Source organism: Podarcis vaucheri, assembly GCF_965113315.1.
Source record: "Podarcis vaucheri genome assembly, chromosome: 1".
NCBI classification, from domain to species: domain Eukaryota; kingdom Metazoa; phylum Chordata; class Lepidosauria; order Squamata; family Lacertidae; genus Podarcis; species Podarcis vaucheri.
Genome location: NC_138759.1, coordinates 115,851,931 through 115,870,678, shown reverse-complemented (window position 1 = coordinate 115,870,678; position 18,748 = coordinate 115,851,931). Strand labels below are relative to the sequence as shown.

The following is an 18,748-nucleotide window of genomic DNA, read 5'->3' as shown; positions in this document are numbered from 1 at the left end:
CTTTTCAGGCTGAAGGAGCCGGCGTTTGTCCACAGACAGCTTTGCGGGTCATGTGGCCAGCATTACTAAACTGCTTCTGGCGCAACACCGTCATGGAAGCCAGAGCGCACAGAAACACCATTTACGTTCCCGCCGCAGTGGTACCTATTTATCTACTTGCACTGGTGTGCTTTTCAACTGCTAGCTTAGGACAGAGCAATGGGAGCTCACCCCATCACGGGGATTTGAACCACCGACCTTCTGATTGGCAAGCCCAAGAGGCTCAGTGGTTTAGACCACAGTGATACCCATGTCCATAGCAGCTCATTGTCACCACAGGTATGACTCCATGCTCCTGGCTATTTAACATAGCCTCGAACGTACCGGTAATTTGGTTGATGCATAGATCCAGAAGTTGTCAATGTATATAGGAAACAGCATGATTTTTCCCTCATATAGTATAGGGTTGTTGTTGTTTGTTTTGCAGCTTCCTGCCACATGCAACAACCATCACTGAAGCAAACCTACTCAAACTGGCCTTAAAAATGACTTTCATTGCACTGAGGACGGCGACACCTACACAAACAATCCTTCAGGCTGACATTATGATGGCGATGAATGTAAGCAATTTATTGGGCTCGCTGGCCGGGATCCCAAGCACCACGCGACTAATTGTACATGCCTACATGGGTTTCAAACAGCGGCCTTCTGTGCAATGTGTCTCTTTAATTCTTCACAGTCTCCAAAAGAGCTTTTATGTTCTCCAGTAGTGAATAAAACAGTGTCACTTGTTCTAGATACCAAGTTTTGCTCATCTACACCGCCGCCAGAGACCCTAGGGTAGAGTTGCCATATGTCCAGAATTTCCTGGACATAGCCAGAATACAGCAGTCGGAAGCAGTGTCCAGGCAGAAAATGCTGAAACGCCCAGGGAAATCCAGACATATGGCAACCCATTTCGGTTGCCATAAAAATAGCTCAAAAATTTCTGACTCCCATCAGCCTGCATTGCCAACGTTCAGAGATGATGGGAGTTACAAGCCAACTTTTAGAAGGCAACAGGTTCATCACTCCTGAGCTACATGTTTTGCCATTTTCTAAACCATGTTCATAGACATGGGCGCTACTAAGAACTATTATTGAAACACAGGAAGTAGTAGGTGGCCTCCAGAAATTTTAGTATCTTTACCGAAGTTGCCAAGTGACGTCTGTTTTAAGCCACTCTATCTTTGTCAATAATAATTTTCTTAACAACTTTTGTATTTCACATGTACACTATTTAAGCTTGGAGTGGGGTATGGGTTTTCGTTTTCATTTTTGTTTTTCCACTTGACACTTTTAAGTGTCTTTAATATTTTATGATCAATTACTAATACTTTATCCAATTTAAACTGTGTGATTCTGTACTTTTCTACTTCCCACACTAAAAGAGTAGTGGTACTCGTGTAATGTTTGGGAGGTAGGGTTAATGTTTGCCTTATTCTTTTTTTAGTATTGAAATAGTTGAATAAAAATGCTATCACACTGCTGAGCTCAGAATTAAGCACATTTAAATCTAGGGTCCGAATATTTTGAAACTATTGCTCTTTTCCCCAATCTAAAAAGAGATTCTGTCCTTTCTATTCATTTTTAAAAAAACATGCAATCAAAGTGGAGGAAATGCTAACTTTTCATTTCTTGTTGTATTTGTAAATCCTTTCTAAATATTCCTGAAAAATTAATATAGTTTAAAAGTCAATTTCTATCCTCATTTTTTTTTAAATTGTTATTTCTTACACCATGGCTGACAAAAAGATGACCCAGACTATTATTCTTTTTAATGCTGCTAAATCTTCATATCACAAATGCAGGTTCCTGGAAACTCAACTGATTTTCAATCATTGCAAAAGCCCTAAATACTTGATTTCCTGATTAAATACACTAGAGCAGAATTCTGATCTAAGCTCAATGAAATCAATTGAGCTTCCTTCCACGTAATTGTGTTTATGAACTGGGTGTTAGCTAGCCAAACATTTATCTCTTCTATCGAACCGTATGTAGCTTTAAGAAGACAGCAGTGTTTGCAATTTATAATAAGGTTATGCATCTTTAATCTATCTCATTTCCTATAAGCAGGCTTTGCAATTTCTACGAAGAGCAGAAAGAAATGCCTATCTGTAAATCAAATGTTTACATATTGCCTCTCTCATGGGTAAAGTATCAAGAGAAACCAATTTTTAATTTAAACGTTCAAGTTACGTGTGCAGTACAGATTGTGAAGGCCATTGGAGCTTCTCAGGGTCTTCAGTCTTGAAAGATTGCCTTTTAACTCCAAGGCCAAGCTGGGGCTTCTCGCTGGGAAAGGAAAGGCTCTTTTCAGTTCTTTATTGTGCCTCAACTTCAGGGATAGCATCGTGCCCTCCTGATGCTGTAGTCCACAAGTATTCCAAAAGAAGACCCATCAATCTTGTCCTTTGGCCCTGCTGGCTGGGGTTGATGGGATTTGGAAGTCCATCAACATCTGAAGGGCACCACAGCTGCCCCTGCTTCATTTGAGGAACCTCAATGCTGAAAGCGGTTGCTAGGGCTGGATTTTGGATGCCATTTGGATCAGAAAGATGAAGATGAAAGCATGGGTAAAAAGGGGGCTGCAGAATCAGAGGGGATGGTGGCATTATAACTGGGTGCAGGGTGGAAAAGGTGTGATGAGGAAGCTGGTCTTGTGTGCAAGACCAGATTGCACCTAAGGAGAATTGCCATGAGTTGCTTGGTTTGATGGAACGATGGATATTAAATTTTTGCACTTTTATATTAAGGAATATATCTGTCTGTCTCTAGATATAGCTAGATATCTAAACATAGATAAACAGGCAGGCAGACACACCTGGCCATGCTTCTTTTCCTTTCTCTATCCTCCCTGCCCTCTGAAATCCACCCCTGGTTCTGGCACACATCCTACTCCTTAAAGTGAAATCTATTGATGGATGCCTGATTTATCAAACTCAGGTGAAATATAATGACACAAGTCAAGCAAATTAAGAGCTGCAAAAAGGAAGATCAAGGCACAACTACTAAACAAGGACAGACTTAAAAAAACACACACAAACCAGTCTGGCTTTTGTTGTTGTACTAAATTTAAATCACAAGACTTCACGTGGTTTCTAATAGACTTGCAACATTTCCACCTGAGACACCGCCATCTCACCAGTTCTGCTGGCACTGGAATGACCCTACTTGCCAACAATGAGTGGGCAACCAGCTTTGCCTCGTGGCTGTGGATGTCCAGGGCCATGGGTGCCATGCAGCGTGCATGGCCCTGGCAACGAAATTTGTGTGTGCCCAGACCCTTCATGCAGAATTTTGTGGGTACTCAGGCCCCCAAGGAGTTGGCAGCTACGGTGAGCGATGCTAAGTGCAGGAATGTCCCACCAAAACTCTTCTTTCCTCTCCTCGAAATTCCTCCAATATTTTGTGCTTAAACATAAGAAGTGCCTTGCAAGACCAATGGCCTCTCTAGGCCAGCAGCATGTTTGCTGTAGTTGCTAACCACGTGCCTCTTGGGAACCAGCAAGCAGACACAAGGGCAGTAGCCTGCTCCCATTGTCACTCCCAGCCCCCAAAGGACCGGTATTCAGAAAAATGCCTCATTGAATTCTGTAGGTAGTGATGCCTTTAATAGCTTTGCCCTCCATGAATTTTCTAATCCCCTTTTAATTCCTTCTAAATTACGTACAACAAGCCTTTGGATTTGGATTGGAAGCAGCCTCTCTCTCTTTTGCCTCTCTAGAAAAGCAACTTCTCAGGCTGTAAAAGCATCCCACAAACAATTTGTGATTAGCTTTGTAAGCACAGAGCTCACTGGAGGAGAGCAGATGTAGGTGTCAATCAGGTAGGAATCAGCCAACATTAAATATAGATAGGGAATAAAATTGTTTTGCATTTTAATGAGAACCTACCGAAGTCACTCTTCCCAAACCGACACAAGTATTCTTCAGATCCACCTCCAAATTTTGCAACATAGTCAACCCCGCCTCCCCCCAATGCATATCTTGGGGAGATGCAAAGAGGAATGTGTGCGTTCCTGAAAATGGTTTTGCCATTTTCTAACCACCTTCCTTGCTATCTCAAAGGAAGCGGTGAGTATTTCTGAAGAAATAACCCCTTATGAAGTGATGTTGATGGGGCACTTGTGTGCGCGTTGAGTGGGAGAACAGATGCAGGAGCGGGTTTTGGACACCAGTAAGCAATATGGGTGCAAGGAGACTAGGGTGTTACTGCACCCTAGTGACACATTGTCAAGAGGCAAGTGGATGGATTGGGACCTGGTGTCCCTGAGCAGAGTACCCACCTTTAAATGACAGATGAAACAAGAACAACAAAAGCAATGCATGCTTTAAATATATTGTTGTTGGCATTCATCTGTCTCGAGAGACAAGGGATCACTGCATTAGCAGCACCGAAGTGACCTCCCCAGGGCACAAGCCTGGGCAGTGTGAAGAAGAAGAAGAAGAAGAAGAAGAAGAAGAAGAAGAAGAAGAAGAAGAAGAAGAAGAAGAAGAAGAAGAAGAAGAATTTATTACTTATCCCCCGCCCATCTGGCTGGGTTTCTCCAGCCACTCTGGGCAGCTCCCAACAGAATATTAAAAACACGATAAAAAATCAAACATTAAAAGCTTCCCTACACAGGGCTGCCTTCAGATGTCTTCTAAAAGTCAGATAGTTGTTTATTTCCTTGACATCTGATGGGAGGGCATTCCACAGGGTGGGCGCCACTACCAAGAAGGCCCTCTGCCTGGTTCCCTGTAGCTTTGCTTCTTGCAGTGAGGGAACCGCCAGAAGGCCCTCAGTGCTGGACCTCAGAGTCCGGGCTGAACGATGGGGGTGGAGATGCTCCTTGAGGTATACTAGGCCAAGGCTGTTTAGGGCTTTAAAGGTCAGCATCAACACTTTTTTATTTTTATTTTTTTAAAAATGATATTTATTGAGAATTTAAAATTACAGAGAAAAAAGGAAAAGGAAAAAAGGGAGACAAAAAAAGGTATTAAACAATACAAGTCAATAAAAAGGAAAAAAAAACCACACACACAATACATCAAAACCAAAAACAAAAGCAAACAAAAAATTTAAAAACAAGTCCAATATTCCCAAATCTTTCTTTCGTTAACTTGTTTCATCGACCTCCTCACACCTCCCTTTTTTGTATTCTAGTTATTAATTATCTCAGCAAATCCTTTCCATCTTTCACTATATTCTGTCATTAAATTGCCTTAATTTATTTTAACCTTATCTTACCATAAAAAGCCCTAAAGCTTAAAACTTAATACTTATTTATACATAATTTCTTATAGAATTTCTGCTAAAGCCAAATAGTTTCATTCCAACATTTTTTCTAACACTCATTAATTTTGCAATAATTCTCTAAATGAATTTTTCCAATCTTCCAATCTTCATCCATCGTCTCTTCTCCTGGTCTCGGGTTTTGTCAGTCCTTACTATCCATTCCATCTAGTCCATCAACCTGGTGATCTTCTATCCGAGGCTCTTAAGTCTTTTCCATGTCCCTTCTGCAGGTCTTCTTCATGTTTACCTGCATTTTACTTTGTCTTCTGCTGATCTTATTCTTAATTTCCTTCCTTTCTCACTGAGGGGTAGAATCTAAGATTTCCCCTCTCTTCTCCTGCTTCCAAGGGGGGTTTGGTAGTTTTAGCTGATGGAAATTTAGTCCTTTACAAACGACTTTCCAGACTTTAGCTTGCAATGTCTTTGCTTCAATCTATTTACAGCATCAACACTTTGAATTGTGCTCAGAAACGTACTGGAAGCCAATGTGGGTCTTTCAGGACTGGTGTTATATGGTCTCGGCGGCCACTCCCATTCACCAGTCTAGCTACCACAAAGGTCCTGGGCTGCTGAGATGATAAGACCCGCCCCCCCTCAGACTCACTGATGTGGTCCAAAGGAAAGCAGAGCAATAAGTTTGACACCAGCTTGGCTGCAGGAGTTGCTGGAAGGAGGTGTACAAGGCACCATCCCACCATCTTAGGGATTTGTGTAGGGTTTACTCCTTAGCCTTTTCCTCTCCCAAAGATATCCTGCAAGACAGCAGAGGTTTAGGTTCACAGTTCTCCTAGATAGGCTACCTTCCCAGGTTGAGGAGCCCCATCTATATAGAAAGGTAAAGGGACTCCTGACTGTTAGGTCCAGTCACGGGCGACTCTGGGGTTGCTTTCATCCTTTGGGCAATACCATTGCCTATATATTGGCAGAGAAGGTAAAGATAAAGGGATTCTGACCATTAGGTCCAGTTGTGACCGACTCTGGGATTGCGACGCTCATCTCGTTTTACTGGCTGAGGGAGCCGGCATACAGCTTCCGGGTCATGTGGCCAGCATGCCTAAGCCACTTCTGGCAAACCAGAGCAGTGCACGGAAACGCTGTTTACCTTCCCACTGAAGCGGTACCTATTTATCTACTTGCACTTCGTGTTTTCGAACTGCTAGGTTGGCAGGAGCAGGGACCGAGTAACGGGAGCTCACCCCGTCGTGGGGATTCGAACCGCCGACCTTCTGATTGGCAAGCCCTAGGCTCTGTGGTTTAACCCACAGCGCCACCTGCGTCCCTTTCTATATATAAAAGTAGGGAAATAACCAAAAAGACATCTCTGGTCAAAAATTTTCTTCGTTGCTCTGCAGTTTGGGAACTGGAATTCGGAGGTGCAAGCAGTAAAATTCAGTCCAGCAGAACTGGCAGTCCAACTAGGTGAGGAAGTGTTCTGTGAACACTTCTAAGGGGGCCAGCTGACTACACCCCACCTGCTCCCAGGGCCGGCCACCTCCACACCTTCGACCTGAAAACATCCTGATCTCTGTGCCTATCAATAATTCACGAGCCATCAGCAAGACTCCGAAGGGCGCTTACCCGGCACTTTGGTGCAGCCAGCTAGTAATGTACAGCGGAGAGATCCTCTCTTTCAAATCCCAGGGCACCAGGCCAAGCCAGGCTAGTATTGCATTTTCAATTAGCTTCTGAGTGAACGCTTGGCATATGCAGAAGGGAATCGGTGCACAATTAGCTTATTGTTCCTTCCAGCTCCATGCGGCGAAGATTTGAAGGGCCGGAGGAGGAATACAGTAGTGGCTCCAGCCAGAAGCATTGCCGTGGATGTGGAATCAGGGAGTTTCTCAGCCCAGGCAGCTCTGCTTGCTAACTCGGGGAATTAACTGCTGTTATTAAGGACTGCTTGGCACAGCTTCAGGAAGCGTGCCAGAGGATAATCGCGGGAACAACTGTCTGCTTCTCCTCTCAGGCAGTTCGGGGCTCTTTTCTCTCCTGCATCCTGATTGCTGCCATGGAGCCAAACAGCCCCAAAAAGATACAGTTTGCTGTGCCGTTATTTCAGAGTCAAATAGACCCTGAAGCAGCTGAACAGGTAAGCTAGTTTCATCTTCTCTCCCTGTCTGGGTGGTGGGGGAAGAGGCTGAGAGGGCGTTGCTGGCAGATCAGAAAATGTAACTGCGACTCAGCTTCAGCTAGGGAATTCCACAAAGTGCCCCAAGCACTGACAGGACGGAGGAGGGTTTGTCCTTTTGGATGTTCCAGGTGACATTCACACCCATTTTTTCGGAGCAAACATTTGCTGTCTTCATTCCTTAAGAACAGATGCTTTCCAGTAGCAATAGTGTGCCTTTTATCAGTGTCACTAGATAGACAGATGGATAGATGGATGGACGGACAGATGGAATTGCTTAAAATGGTATCTATCTCTGTTAAACAAACATAGCTGGGTGGATGTTGAAATAGAGAGATGTCAACAGATCACGTAGAAAGCTATACAAGTAAGGAAGTTGAAAGGCTTTTTAAAAAGATGTTGGGGTCTCTTCAATCTTGACAAAACAAGGCTTAAAAAACCTAACTCCTACTTTAAATACAACTCTCTCCGAGTGTGTGTTCATTAGTGTATACACACACACTTAAAATACTTATGGTAGATATATGCAGTGCTTTTTTCCTGGGGGGACACAGGGGTACGCATACCCCTACATATTTTGTGAACCTAAGCTTGGCCTCGTTGAGAGACAATATTTCAATATGAGCAGGAAAATGAGAGTACCCCTAAACATTTATTTATTTTGTATAGAGAAAATCACTGGGTATATGCACGTGCGTACATGTGCAGAGGGAACAGGCGAGGATTTACTTATATTTTGGAATACATCATTCTAGTAAGCTGTTCTCTGAGCTGACCTTTGGCCCAGTGTAATGATGCAAAACATTAGAAAATAAAGAAATAGTGAATTGAATTGACAGTTTGATGAAGTTCATCTCTCTGGCTGCTTAGAGTGCGCTGTCTCCTCATCACTGGCAAAGACATTATCAAGAGCAAGACCTTCCAAAAAATACAATGTAGCTTTTCATGATCATGACTAATGTATAACATTGAGAATATTATATTGTACTGAAGGTGAAAATCTGAAGTCATTATCTGAGTGACATTTCCCATTGAATCAACGTGGGTCATGGCTGCTACAGATAAAGGATTGTGCCCTTCATTTAATTCCATTAACAAATGTTAAATATCTCATCCCGTGATTGCTTGATTTATCTCACTGTTTCTGGACAAGGATATTGCTAGAACCTAGGCAATATACTACTGCACCATCTCCCTGTGCTGTACACATCCCATATAGCAGAAGTGGGGAAAATTTTCCTACTGACCCATGGGAAAATATATTTGGTGGCTGTAAGCAACGTTGGGTGGAGCCAAAAGCCGAAAATCAGTGATGGCAGGATTTTATATAGTGCATTCTCTCTTTGCCACCCCACCACTATGTGTGTGCTTACTATTCATCCATCTTTGTAGGCTGCAGGCAAGAAAGTAGGCCAAGGGCCCGAGTTTCCTCTAAAGCAGGATTTCTCAAACTCAGGTCTCCACCTGTTTTTGAACTACAACTCCCATCATCCCCACCGGTCTTGCTAGCTAAGGATGATGGGAGATGTAGTCCCAAAACAGCTGGAGACCCAAGTTTGGGAAACCCTGCTGTAAAACATCACCAAATGGTCTCTGATAGCAGAAGAGATGATGAAATAAAGCACTATCTTCATTATCTACCAATAGCCTTTCTCCAGTGGCAAAGGAATGCTGAAGATAAGAAGCTGGGCGGATGCTAGTGGAACAGCATGCTGGTTCCCTGTTCCAGTGTCATTGCAGGCTGGAATCCCAAGTTGCAAGGGATTCATCCTTGACCAGTAGAATTCTGACATCACCACCCCCACCCCCGGCCACCTTTTAAAAAACTCTGGACCTCCCATGCCACGATCGCAAACTGCCTTTGAAACATCCCTCCCTATCAAAAGCAGTTTGTCACACAGGATGAGGGACGAAGAAAAGTCTGATACACCTTCTTGTTCCCGCTCCCTGTTGTGCTCATGGAACAGGCTTTTAAAATCCTCACATCGCATTTCTGTGTGCCAAATCCCTATCATTGTATTCTGTTTCCAGGGATAAGCTCCAAGTACACATCTTGCCCCATTATATAAAAGCTTTAGGTCATTCAATATAAAATAAAATATTTCAACATTTTCAATGTTTGGGTTTGTGGAACAGACATTATGGCATATCCTCCAACATTTCTCTGATGAAAATAGAGACATCCTATTCCATCATCATCATCATACCTTGCCCATCTGACTGGGTTGCTCCAGCCACTCTGGGCTGCTTCCAACATATATAAAAACATAATAAAACATTAAACATTAAATAAACTTCCTTATGCAGGGCTGCCTTCAGATGTCTTCTAAAGGTTGTGTCATTACTTATCTCCTTGACTCGGACATTGCATAACTCCATACCCTCCAACATTTCTCCGATGAAAGTAGGGACGTCCTAAGGAAAGGTGGAACATTCTGGGATCAAATCAGAAACTGGAACTGCTTCTGTAAATCCAGGACTCTCCCTGGAAAATAGGGACACTTGGAAGGTCTGTTATCATTAGGCTGAGATTTAATGGACAGGCCTGACTCAAGCCTTGTTGTTCCATAGGTGAGGCAGTAGCACAAACTGAAAATGCACCTTAGGATTTCCTGAGGATTCTGGGGTGCACACTTGGGATGAGGAGCTGGCTGTGCTGGAAGCAGCACAAGACTCCAGATTTTCATCTGCTTCCAGAGATCCTTGACCTATATCCTTTTTGATTAAAGCAGCCTGGTCATCGGACCATGCCCATTGCAGTCTTTACAGATTTCAAATCCAGCCTAATGAAGCAAATGGAAAAAGGCATAAAGAGGGGGAAACTTAGCAATTTGCTGGTAACTGCATCAATGCAAATTCAAATGGGCGTATTAGCTTTCGGAAATGGAAAGAATGACCAGACATGGGAAGTGTTCTATTTTTGATCATCTGCAACCCAATAGTTTGAATGATTTTTGGCTTCCCTATGTTAGGTACAAATAGTCTGGCAGTTTGTGCTAGTATTCTAGATTGAGGGATGTGGCCATCATTTAATAAATCTGCTTGCACCTATATTTTCCGCAGATCAGGAAAAGAAGGCCCACGCCAGCATCATTAGTAATTATGACTGATTCGCCTCCTGGTAAGTGAATCCTGCAGCTTCTAAGTCCTGGGGTATCAGCACAATATGACTATATTGAATAATTCTATTGGGCGAGGGGGTGGGCGTTAGAAACTGAAAAACAATTACAGCACTATGGCAAACTACGGGCTCAAGATGAGCTCACCAAGGGGGCATGAAAAGCAGCACCTCTCTTGTGCTCCTCCACTCCACTGCTTGTGGACACCAGAGGGAAATCGACTCTGAGGTCCTACATAGGGCTGGTTCCAGGGAGGTGCAAAGTTGGGCATTTTCCAGAACCTGCAGAGGACCTACATAACAATGCCACCATGTCCACTTTGCACAGAGTACCTAAGAAGATCTTGGTTTCCATGTGCAGATTCTACAAGGTTGGAAGGAGGGGGCCTTGCCTGAGGGCTCTCCAAATCCCGATCCTATGGGCATTTTTGCAGAGGAGTCACACAATGCAATGTGTTTGCTCCAAGTGGGGACAGGGTTGTCCATGGATCCTAGCCTGGCACCTGAACATCAGGGGAGCAGTCTTGCCAGGCTCTTTCCATCGTATGAAGAGGACTCAAAAGCATCAACAGCTGCAGAAGACTAACACATGGCAACATGGAACTGCAGAATTGGAAAGGACCCAAAGGAATCCAACTCCCTGGAATGCATGTCTCCTAACAAGGGCCGAGAGAGACATGTATGAATTCAACCTGTTCCGCTGTTACTTAGATTAGCTAGCTAACCTGTTACTTTGATTTGCACTTCATCTTTCGACACAATTTAGGGTGCTGGTGGTGCCCTATAAAAAGTCTTGCATGGCTTGGGATCTCACACCTTCAAGGCTGCCTTGCTCCATGTGACCACTCAGTTCCTGACGCTTACAGCAGGGAAGGACAGGTAATGGCTAGCAACTGAGGCTCAAAACCATGGAAGCCTTAGATCAGGGGTAACAAACCATGGGGCCATGCAGATGATTTGGGTTGTAACTCCCATCAGCCTCAGGCAGTATTGTCAATGGTCAGGAAGTTGTGTGATGGGCCCTGTAGTCCAAAACATCTGGAAGAGGGTGCTACATTGGCTACCAATGGGATAGAGGAGCTGACTCTTTTTACCAAACTTCCAGAGAGGAAGTCAAACTATCCACTTTCATCCTGTCTTTAGCCAAACTCTTGTCCACCACCACTCCTGCTTTTTCTGCTCTTGGGTTTTGTTTTGTTTTTTACATTGTTTCATGTAAGGATTACAACTGGAGAATGTATGTGAAGCATTTCAAATGCTATTCAGATGCTGCACTTTAAGAAGGATGATGGTACAAGTGAGACCTGCAAGGAGCTGTTGTCATGTAGAGGGCTCCCCTTCTGGGTTCCAGCCAGTCAGCCTGCCTGCCTGCCAGCCATGCCCTTTTCCAAGGTACTCCATTCCAATCTCACTCACCCCTAAAGCTGAAAAATAACAGTAATGATGGAATCCTGCAGCTCATTTCAAAAATGCCCACCTTACAGATGAAGCCCTGAAAACATTGCTGGAGCATATGATGAAGTATCACATATCTAAAGATGAACAAATGAGACTTTACAAAACAAACAGGCTCATGCTTCAGGGCATTCTAGCTTTCTATTTGGGAGTTTGATGTCTGCATCTGCTGATAGCTCTGCCTGAAGCTATAATGTAGAGTGGCCTTTAATGTGTTACTGCATGGCACTTTCCATCTGTGGCACGCAGCAGCTTGTGGACAATCCAAATTTAGTTCCACACACTGTTAATGGGCGCTCAAAGTAATGCCATCGACAGTTTTCCCAATCAATGTCCACCACTGACCATTTAAAAGCCATTTGAAAAGTACCCACCCCCTCTCTGTTACTGATGCTCTTTTTCCATTTTCTGTAAAAGCATTGCAGCATTTCATATCCATTAAGCAATATTAGACTACAGAGGGGTTCCTCCCCCACCCCGCCCAGTTGTTCTTGCATAGGCAGTAAGCAATGTTTCATATTAGGTGAACAACAAAACAACAGGGCATTTTAATTGTCTTCACTTCGAAACAAATGGTCTTCATTTGCCAGAAGAAATCATATTTATACAAGTGAGGCTGCTTCTCTGCTTTAACAGGGTGGTGATATGAAGAGAGAGAGAGAAAGGGTGCACAGCTGCATTGGTCTGCACACAACTCAGTATGCAACCACATTGCCCTGAGTGGTGGCTGATTCCCCCAAGATGCCCTGCTTAATGCATACACAGCAGCCGGATAGGACATAAATTCTCAGATGCATAAACTCTGCTCACATGAGTGGTGTACTCGCATGACATCAGACCAAGTAATGTGAGATTGCATCTTGCTCTTCGCCAAAGTGGAAGACTGCAATTTTTGAAATCGCCCAGTTTATGTATGGAAGAGAAGAGGAGTTTGTGAGTTTGTGGCTTCAACATTACAGCAGAAGTTTGTTCTGATAAACTCAGGTTCAGAACAATGACCGACGTGACTCATTTGGACCATGAGTTCTGATGGAAAGTGCTCTCTGGTTTTTGCTAATTCTTTCTCTCAAGTATTTACGCTCCCCCCCCCCCCAGCAAATATTTCCAGAAGCATTTTGCCTTCCATCTATGTGCCCTATCCCTTCTGAGAATTTTTGAAGTGTGCACATGTGTAGGGGATTCCCAGTGAGCTCTGAAAAACTGTTGGGGAGCCATACAACTTTAGGGCCATCTAAAGCAAAGTTTTCCTGTAGGAGGAGTGGATGGGGCTCTGCTTCTCTGGTTGTCTGGAAGGAGGATAGAAGCAGAGGTGCAAGCAGGATATCACATCTGACCCTCTCTTCCCTTCCAGCAGAAGCTCTGCCACCCTACCAGACCGCATATGCTGAGTTGTGTCCAGAGGCACTTCATTCACCCCAAGAGTAATAGGAATCTATTATTCTTGACATCATCATCAGCAAGCAAGCCTCTTCCAAGGCTGCATGGAAAGCAGAGCAGTTGCCCCCAGCTAAATAATCTTTTATCTAATGGCAGTTTCTCAGAAGTGATCAGAGCAGCCTGCCTGATTTCCTCCGCCTTTGCTTCCAAGGAGTCGCCGAACATCAGAGCGCACTAAATGATTTAGAGACCGGCAGTGGATTTGGCTTCGAGAAATGTGCTCAGTGTGCTGGCGAAACATTGATTGGAAGGTTTCCCTCTGCACTTTAAAAATGGCTAAATGACAAGGCATGATGGGCCCACTAATTTGCCATGGAATATGCAATCAGCTGTGGCACTTTCTTAGTGGAAATATTTATAGGAGGGAATGAGTGTAAAGAAAGAGTTAAATATTCAGGGGGAAAGCATCAGCAGTGATGCTGCCCATATCAGAACTTTGCAATTGGTGGCTTCCCTTCCCCGCAAAAGTGGGGAAGGGAGGCTTCCTCCAGAAGACCTACTTACTGAACATTCATCCTCATTTGTTTGTGCAAACCTTAGTGGTGGTCACACTATGTGTCATCTTTATTGAGCATTCAGTTTGATTAGTTTGAGGGGAACTTATAGGGCCATGACCATTCTTCCAGCATTCATTCTGATTTGCTTGCTGGTGTTTGCATGCCTTTTCTCCCAGATTTGAGAACAAGGTCACACAAAGTTACTAGCCTCCCTTGAATTTTATTAGCCTGCTGCTGAGGCCTGGCAGAAGAATTGCATTTCTAGGATCATAGGAAGCTGCCTTGTACTGTGTCAGATCATTATTACATCCAGCTCAATATTGTGCCTATTGACTAGCAGCTGTCCAGGGTTTCAGACAAGGGATACATTCGCAGTACTACCTAGGGATGTTGAGAATTGAACCAGGGACCTCCTGCATGCAAATCAGATGTGCTACCATTAAGCCATGGCCCATTCCTTTCTATGGTGGAAGGGGGCTTTCTTCCTTTAGCAGTCCACTTCATTTCTATGATGGGCGCAGAGGAAAGATGGGGGGAACTAGGTTCCCACTGGAAGACAACAGTGGAGCAACATTTGATCTCCCCTTTCCCCTGCAACCCCTAGCACCTTCCATGTTGTCCTGGAGGGCCCACCAACCTTCTGGAGAACAACCTTCTGCTGATGGGCAGCGGGGCTGCAGGGACAAATACCACCTCCCCTTCGGCTTCTGGAGCATTCCAACAGAACTTTGCTCATGGGACACTTTGGCCATTGGAGCTTTAGTTAGCCTCTAACAGTGCTATCTGAATCATGTCTACTCAAAAGTCAGTCCTGTTGAATTCAATGGGACTTTACTCCTAGGTACACATGGGGGTGAGGAATGCAGCCTATACCACAATGTTAAGAGTGAGGTTGCCACAATGAAAAAATAAGTGCCCAAGCCTCCCTGTGTAAGAGAGACAAATCATTTAAAAAGGGATCGTTTCCATCTAGCAATGCTTATTCCGTTTCCAGGGACAAGGAAAGACCAGGACTCCTTGATCCCACAGGAAACTATTTGTTCGTCCCCTCCCTGCTCCAAGGAATGGAATTTCAAAAATAGCACCTAAGACAATTCCAAGAAATCCCAAAGATCAGCTGTCTGAAATATAACAGGTGGTTTCTGGATATCCCCTTGGTTCTTCCCCAAAATATTATTTCCATTGTTAGGAAAGTTTTTCTGTGCTGAAGCAAATTTTTATCGAGAACAGATGTGGAAGAAGCATTGCAACACAGGCAGAGTTTATGACTAATCTGTTTGTATTGACACTTTTTTCTAAGGCTCACTATACGGCAATCTTAGAAACAAGCACAAGGAAGATGTTCTTTCTGGAATGTTAAGAACACTCACATTTACACTTAAACACACACACAAGTGCATTTTCATAGAATCATAGAATCATAGAGTTGGACGAGACCACAAGGGCCATCGAGTCCAACCCCCTGCCAAGCAGGAAACACCATCAGAGCACTCCTGACATATGGTTGTCAAGCCTCTGCTTAAAGACCTCCAAAGTAGGAGACTCCACCACACTCCTTGGCAGCAAATTCCACTGTCAAACAGCTCTTACTGTCAGGAAGTTCTTCCTAATGTTTAGGTGGAATCTTCTTTCTTGTAGTTTGGATCCATTGCTCCGTGTCCGCTTCTCCGGAGCAGCAGAAAACAACCTTTCTCCCTCCTCTATGTGACATCCTTTTATATATTTGAACATGGCTATCATATCACCCCTTAACCTCCTCTTCTCCAGGCTAAACATGCCCAGCTCCCTTAACCGTTCCTCATAAGGCATCGTTTCCAGGCCTTTGACCATTTTGGTTGCCCTCCTCTGGACACGTTCCAGTTTGTCAGTGTCCTTCTTGAATTGTGGTGCCCAGAACTGGACACAGTACTCCAGGTGTGGTCTGACCAGAGCAGAATACAGTGGCACTATTACTTCCCTTGATCTAGATGCTATACTCCTATTGATGCAGCCCAGAATTGCATTGGCTTTTTTAGCTGCCGCGTCACACTGTTGGCTCATGTCAAGTTTGTGGTCAACCAAGACTCCTAGATCCTTTTCACATGTACTGCTCTCAAGCCAGGTGTCACCCATCTTGTATTTGTGCCTCTCATTTTTTTTGCCCAAGTGCAATACTTTACATTTCTCCCTGTTAAAGTTCATCTTGTTTGTTTTGGCCCAGTTCTCTAATCTGTCAAGGTCGTTTTGAAGTGTGATCCTGTCCTCTGGGGTGTTAGCCACCCCTCCCAGTTTGGTGTCATCTGCAAATTTGATCAGGATGCCCTTGAGTCCATCATCCAAGTCGTTGATAAAGATGTTGAATAAGACCGGGCCCAAGACAGAACCCTGTGGCACCCCACTAGTCACTCTTCTCCAGGATGAAGAGGAACCATTGATGAGCACCCTTTGGGTTCGGTCAGTCAGCCAGTTACAAATCCACTGAGTGGTAGCATAGTCAAGACCACATTTTACCAGCTTCTTTACAAGAATATCATGGGGCACCTTGTCAAATGCCTTGCTGAAATCAAGGTAGGCTACATCCACTGCGTTCCCTTCATCTACCAGGCTTGTAATTCTGTCAAAAAACGAGATCAGGTTAGTCTGACATGACTTATTTTTCAGAAATCCATGCTGACTATTGGTGATCACAGCATTCCTTTCTAGGTGCTCACAGACTGTTTGCTTAATGATCTGCTCCAGAATCTTCCCTGCTATTGATGTCAGACTGACTGGGCGGTAATTATTTGGGTCCTCTCTTTTCCCCTTTTTGAAAATAGGGACAACATTTGCCCTCCTCCAGTCTGCCGGGACTTCGCCTGTTCTCCAGGAATTCTCAAAGATGACTGCCAGTGGTTCTGAGATCACATCTGCCAGTTCTTTTAATACTCTTGGATGCAGTTCATCTGGCCCTGGAGACTTGAATACATCTAAACTAGCCAAATATTCTTGTACTATCTCCTTAGTTATTCTGGGCTGTGTTTCCTTTGCTGAATCATTTGCTCCAAATTCTTCAGGTCGGGCATTGTTTTCTTTATCGGAGAAGACTGAGGCAAAGAAGGCATTGAGGAGTTCAGCCCTTTCTGTGTCCCCTGTTTGCATTTCACCATCTTCTCCTCTGAGTGACCCCATTGTTTCTTTGTTCTTCCTTTTGCTACGAACATACCCATAAAAGCCTTTTTTTGCTGCTTTTAACCTCTCTAGCAAGCCTGAGTTCATTCTGTGCTTTAGCTTTTCTGACTTTGTGTCTACACGTGCTGGCTATTTGTTTGAATTCCTCTTTGGTGGTTTCCCCCCTTTTCCATTTTTTGTACACATCCTTTTTTAATCTTAATTCAGTTAAAAGTTCTTTAGATAGCCACCCTGGCTTCTTTAGGCACCTTCCATGTTTCCGTCTCATTGGTATTGCCTGACGTTGTGCTTTTAGTATCTCCCTCTTAACAAACTCCCAGCCATCATGAACTCCCTTTCCTTTTAGTATTGTTGTCCATGGGATCTCACCCAGCACTTCCCTAAGTTTTATGAAGTCGGCTTTCTTAAAGTCAAGAAATTGAGTCCTAGTATGCTTGGCTGCTCCTTTCCGCTGTATAGTAAACTTCAGAAGAGCATGATCACTCACGCCTAATGATCCTTCCACTTCTACCCCACTAACCAGGTCATCAACATTGGTTAGGACCAGATCTAAAATGGCTGTTCCTCTTGTTGCTTCTCCCACTTTCTGGACAATGAAGTTGTCTGCAAGGCCAGTGAGGAATCTGTTTGACCTTATGCTCTTGGCTGAGTTTGACGTCCAACAAATATCCGGGTAATTGAAGTCCCCCATTACTACTATCTCCCTTCCTTTTGCATGCTTGGCCATCTGTTCCAGGAAGGCATCATCTATGTCCTCCGTTTGGCTTGGGGATCTATAGTAAACTCCCACAATGAGGTCTCTGTTATTCTTCTCTCCTTTAATTTTGACCCAAATGCTCTCACTTTGGCTTTGAGGATCTAAATCTTGGATCTCTTCACAGGTATACACATCCCTGACATATAACGCCACTCCTCCTCCTTTCTTGTCTGGTCTGTTTCTCTGAAATAGATTGTATCCCCCCATTATTACATTCCAATCGTGGGACTTATCCCACCAGGTTTCAGTGATGCCTATTATGTCATATTTAGTTTGCTGTACCAAGAGCTCAAGCTCATCTTGTATATTTCCCATGCTTTGCGCATTAGTGTACAGACATTGAAGTCCATTAATCATTCCCCCGTGTCTCTTATTTAAGGATTTTTTCCTCCCACCACTAGGTCCGCGTGCTGTTTGCTCCATTTGGTCTATGACATTTGGATGATCATCTTCATTAATTGATAGACTCCTACCTTCAGGAGCACTGTCTCCCTCCCCCACATTAGTCAGTTTAAAGCCCTCCTGATGAGGTTTCTGAGATTTTTGGCAAAAACATTTCTCCCAACCGTTGTGAGGTGCAGCCCATCACTTGCCAGAAGTCCATCTTCAAGAAACTGCAGTCCGTGATCTAAGAATCCAAACCGTTCCTGTTTACACCATTTGCGAAGCCAGCTGTTCACTTCCACTATTTTCCCCTCTCTCCCTGGGCCACGTCGTTCAACTGGGAGGACAGATGAGATGACAATTTGTGCATTTAGTTGCTTCAATTTCCTGCCGAGAGCCTCGTAGTCTCTTTTGATCTTCTGGAGGCTATTGCTTGCAGTGTCATTGGTTCCCACATGAACCAAGAGGAAGGGGTATTTGTCAGTGGGTTTTATGATTCCTTGCAGTCATTCAGTTACATCTTGGAT

The 18,748-nt window shown here is 44.0% G+C and overlaps 1 protein-coding gene across 2 annotated transcripts in view; it reads left to right on the top strand.

The window, feature by feature from the left end:
* The first annotated feature begins 6,868 nt into the window (after positions 1 to 6,868).
* PPP1R1C (protein phosphatase 1 regulatory inhibitor subunit 1C) overlaps positions 6,869 to 18,748 on the top strand; it is a 44,859-nt gene continuing 32,979 nt past the window's right edge. The window contains exons 1-2 of one of the 2 annotated variants that reach the window (XM_082201211.1): positions 6,869 to 7,387; positions 10,490 to 10,547. In XM_082201211.1, the coding sequence (XP_082057337.1) occupies positions 7,307 to 7,387; positions 10,490 to 10,547 (139 nt within the window). In that variant the 5' untranslated portion in view covers positions 6,869 to 7,306. The remainder of the gene's footprint in view (positions 7,388 to 10,489; positions 10,548 to 18,748) is intronic. The other variant, XM_082201210.1, reaches the window with a different exon arrangement.